This window comes from Eimeria mitis, genomic scaffold, assembly GCF_000499745.2.
Source record: "Eimeria mitis Houghton genomic scaffold, Emh_scaff730, whole genome shotgun sequence".
Taxonomy (NCBI): domain Eukaryota; phylum Apicomplexa; class Conoidasida; order Eucoccidiorida; family Eimeriidae; genus Eimeria; species Eimeria mitis.
In genome coordinates, this window is record NW_013575330.1 from 1 (window position 1) to 4,844 (window position 4,844).

Below are 4,844 nucleotides of genomic sequence, written 5' to 3' on the forward strand. Positions count from 1 at the left end.
AGGGTATCTCCAGGCTTGTTAGAGTGTATGCAATCTATGGGTAAATACACACATACGTATCATATACTATGTATATATATATATATAATATATATATAATATATATTCTCAGAGATTGTTTACACTCTAGCAAACCTGGAATTAGCCTGCTGAACCCGAAAACTGCACCAGGCCATTACAGCAGAGCAACCCCACATGCAAGCATATCGACGCCTCCCCAGGAATGCATGCGCTAACAATATCTTAAATTGTTAAATATTTGATTGTGTTTCACCACCTAAGTTACCCACAAACATGGATAAATCCGCGTGACGGTGAGTGTAACGGAGCGCGAGGGGCTCCATGGATGAAAGTGGCGAAATTTCGGTAACCCAAGACTGCAGATAGCGAAGAAATGAACGTTTCCAGTATAAAAATTGTTATATTTGCAGTGTATTTTTGTTCTTATTACTCCAAATAGATTTGTTTCAAGCACGAAGATTCAGATCTTTGGCTCAGCACAGACAAGGCTGTAGAAGCCTGTTCACTTGCATTTTCCTAGGCATAGGTAGCAGCAGTCTGGTAGCCTGCGACAGAGGGTGATTTTTAGTGGGCGTATTCGTTCCTTCTCCTTTATTCCCTGAATTAACACAATTTTATGTAGACTTTGGGCCTATACAAACATTCATTGGCCTTCGCATCTATTCCTGATTACTCCAGCACGCCCGCACGCGGCNTTTGGGCCTATACAAACATTCATTGGCCTTCGCATCTATTCCTGATTACTCCAGCACGCCCGCACGCGGCGGCATCGAACTGGAGGATCCGTAACGAATGATACGTTTTCTGCCTGTTTGTATAGGCTCTTCCCCCACAGTACCTTTGTATTATTTTGTGGACACTGTCTCAGTCCCATACGCTGGCGTATTTATTTCAGGGCACCTGCGGCCCTGCTGCCACCTGTCGAGGTAAAAAATCCCCTTCGATTTGTGCAGTTCTTGCCCCCGACTATGGCGATATCGGCGGAAAGTTTGGCTGGAGGTAATCTTACAGAAAATTTCGAGTTAGGTGTTGATGGGAAACCCGGTTCAACGGCTGATACAGCTCAGGCTGCAGATGCATCTGTGTCCCCTGCAACGAAAGACGTTAACGAGGATGGCGCTCGAGATATCCCCGCGTTAGACCAAATACAGGAACCCGTTAGGAGAAGAAATGGGTGGGGCAAGAAATTGTTTGCTTTCTTTGTTCTTACTGCACTGGCTGCTCCTGTGGTGGCTTCTGCTCTTGTTGCACGGAGCCCACGCCTTGGTGGCGAGGCAGAGAAACCTAAAATTGAATACCCGACATCAACAAACGATAAAAGCCTGAAGAAAACCTTGCAACAGGTAGAGAAGAGTGCGAAAGAGTTGCTGAACAAGTGGAACTCGTCCTCTGAACNAAGAAAACCTTGCAACAGGTAGAGAAGAGTGCGAAAGAGTTGCTGAACAAGTGGAACTCGTCCTCTGAACAAGTTCGTGAAGCTTTCATGAAGTTTTATACTCCAATGCTCCTAGTGGAAACTTTCACTGAGGAAAAGAATATTTTCTGGTGTAAGAAGTATTCGGATGCATCAAAAACCCAGCCTCTTCCTGAGAAAACAGCTAGTAAAGAAGAACGAGAGGATTTTGCGGTGCGAAATATGCTGCTTGTCACGGTCTTTGAGGCAGCTGAAACTCGCCTAGAGTTTTTGAATCGTATTGAGGAACTTTCGAAGAAACACCAAATTGAATCAGTTTTCTCTCTAGAAGTGGAACGTCCACTACCTCAACCAACTGTAGAGGACGGACGAGATGCTTTCTCTTTTGAAAGTTTCACTAGAAGGCTAGAAAAGCTGGGCGTTCAGGGCGTGGCGCAGGAAGGTGATTCACAAGGAACAGTTCCTTGGTTAGTAGCTCAGGATCTGAGCAATGCAGTGGCAATAAAGGCTCACTATGACGCCTCGAATATGGCGGTTGTTGATTTGTATGAGGATTTTCTCACATTTATTGAGCAAACAAAAGTAGGAAAAACGGAAGCGGAAAGAAAACGCATCGAAAACGTCATCCTACCAGAATCAGATGTTTCTGTTCCTCTCTCTGTATTGGCTGATGTCGTGAGGAGTGTGAAAACAACATATGAAATGGAGCATTTTCCCGCTCCTCAAATTCTCTCTTGGAGAGATCAATGGAATGTTCCGAAGCTAAGCAGTCTGACGAATGATATTAGACTTTCGCAAAAGACAATGTTTGACGTCGCGTTGGATTCAAAGCATTCTGCTCTTGAAAACTGGGGACACCTGGAAGATATAGACAGCCTAGCGACAAATATACTCCCGTCTGCAGTCTTCCTGTTGTAATGGAGTTGCCTCCAATGCAGACCAAGAGGTGTGCGTAACTGGACTATGCTTGTGTCGTGTGTATCAACTAGCGTGCTTGTGTACATATGTCAANAAGAGGTGTGCGTAACTGGACTATGCTTGTGTCGTGTGTATCAACTAGCGTGCTTGTGTACATATGTCAACAATCAATTTGTGAAGGTGATGTGGCTTGTACGTGCTGTATTTCTAGTGATCGTAGTTGACGCAAGCGAGGTGACCCCAACTGTGCGGCGTGCTGAGACTCGTCTTGAACAACGGCTCTACAAGCCCCTATACAGTTTTCTCGGCGTGGCCAATGCCAACCTTCGACGCTTCCTTAATTATGCTAATGTAGAGGGTATGCCAGTGTGCTTCTGGCATTGACCTGGAAGCTAAGAAGACGAAGAGCGGCAACGAGGCGACTCACTGCCGTAGATTTTCCCTTTTTGGTGGGCCGACAGTGGCTGCTATCTTTCTGCAGGGCGAGTGCATCTTGCTGGTTCCCTTCACAGTCTGCTGTGCATGTGTTTCGCACAAGCGTGCAAACACACAAGCGCCCGGTCGGTTCTTTGGTGCCCTTGTCCACATGCTTCAGCCCGCGGCCGCCCGCAGCGTATGAACGGGGTTTGAAAAGCTTCCAATAGAGGGCTGTTGGGGTAGATGAGGTCAATTGAACCTGTTTTTCTTTATTTTTTATTTTCTCGAACTCTTTACATTGGGTGTAGGACTCACAGAACACAAATCAGGACAACAATACAAGAAATTGAGGCTCATGTCTGTACATATTTGCTGAGAAATTCACGAATGCACTGAGTTGAAACGCACCTGCAATCCCTTGCTAAACACCTAATCGAACCCATCCTGTAGCATCATGCATGGGAAGAGGCTCGTCGGGGTGTTTAGTTTCCTAATTTCAGTGGAAGGGGATGCCCACAATGTTTACGTGCAGTTCAGTCGGTCGCATGATCTATGCTAGTGTTTGAATGCCGTCTATGTGAAGTATACAGAACTGCTGAGCATACAGAAGAGTGACCCCACGCAGTACATCGAGCTAGAGGTGAATATGTAGAGGGAAACAAATCCACTATTCTGACTAAGTAGAAAGTGACCTGCCAAGCCAGCTAGAGGTTCTTCCGAGTGTGCAGGGCGCGCTCCCCAGTAGCTAGGGGAAATTCATATTACTCTAAGTGACTGTTGTAGGAGAGAATCAACTGTATGTGACTTGGTGGTTGCACCAAAAGAGTCGCACGAATTTCACAATGTGAGCCGTCAAGGAAAACCGAAAACCAGATGAGTTATCAGCGTGCACCGCGATGCACCAAAGACTTTGAGTAGAAGTTTGAGTTAGTTGAAGTGTGCTGGAGACAGAGCCGTGTACAAGGGTGCGCTCTACGCACGGTGTATTCAACAAAAGTTGAAACACCGTCGTCGATGAACTACAAAAGCATGGGGGAAACTCCCACAGGCAGGCAAAGCAGGTCGACGGAGTATACAGATGTTTCAGTGCGTTTGTTGCTCCCCCTGCCCTGAAACAAAGTTGCATGCATATTCGCGCTATCTGACAAAATTTGTTTGTCAATTGGACCTTGATGAACACTCTCTAGTCTACTTGTTTCTCATGGTGACTGACATTCGGCGCCCAGGATATGAATACGAATTTCTACACACACGGGCGCATCTGTATTTGTATGAACTAGCAATGCGAGTCCATACACGCGGGAACAATGACATTTTCACAGCAGTGAAACAACTGTTGTGAACATGAAGATGAACAACAGCACAGCATATCAGAAGGACGGGGAAGCCTGCAGGCCAGGCGGCTGCGCCCTCGTTGATATATATATATATCATTGCAGCAGGCACAAAAACATGATGGAGAAATATTACGTTTCCGCGCCCTCATTGTTCCGTGTAAAACTCGTTTAGAATGAGTGCGCGAACTACGAAGAAGAAGCATTCATACTACAAAAGAGNTGTTCCGTGTAAAACTCGTTTAGAATGAGTGCGCGAACTACGAAGAAGAAGCATTCATACTACAAAAGAGACACTGCAATTGTGAATGGATGCATTAGGCGCAAGCGAACAGCTTTGTCTTGAGCCCAACCAGCGAGAGCAGAAGCCCTCTCCTTTTGCTGAAGCGAACAGCTGCCTTCAATTGCGCCTTTTATATGATAAATAATACCCTGTAAGCCGGGTACATTCCACTGCTCTTGCCAACCAAGTATCTTCGCGGGAGAAAGGCTTCGTAGCTCTTCTCTCTCTACGCTGGAATTCACAGCCTCAGCCAGACGGGTAAAGGGAAACGGAATTTCTAGTGCAGGCATGGTGAGGTTTTCTACGCGTTTCTTCTCGCTAGTGCTCCGCCAGAACTTGGCCCGCTCCACGAAACCAAGCAGTTCTTGAAATATTTCAGAAACTTTCTGATCACTCGACTCGATGATCTTTTGTATGCTGACCATATTCGTCAATCGCTCGACCAACATTTCGGGGG

General features: G+C 46.1%; 2 protein-coding genes across 2 annotated transcripts in view; one reads left to right on the forward strand and one right to left on the reverse strand.

Moving 5' to 3' along the window:
• Positions 1 to 1,522: 1,522 nt before the first annotated feature.
• Positions 1,523 to 2,353, forward strand: EMH_0020930 (uncharacterized protein; the record flags this gene model as incomplete). The annotated part of the gene is made up of 1 exon (XM_013501659.1): positions 1,523 to 2,353. One exon carries the CDS (start codon positions 1,523 to 1,525, stop codon positions 2,351 to 2,353), a length of 831 nt encoding a protein of 276 aa, XP_013357113.1.
• Positions 2,354 to 4,386: 2,033 nt separating this feature from the next.
• The window catches only part of EMH_0020940 (uncharacterized protein), a gene marked incomplete at both ends in the record, with an annotated part of 1,116 nt that continues 658 nt past the window's right edge, over positions 4,387 to 4,844 (reverse strand). The window contains one exon of the mRNA XM_013501660.1: positions 4,387 to 4,841. Coding sequence (XP_013357114.1) covers positions 4,387 to 4,841 — 455 coding nt within the window. The remainder of the gene's footprint in view (positions 4,842 to 4,844) is intronic.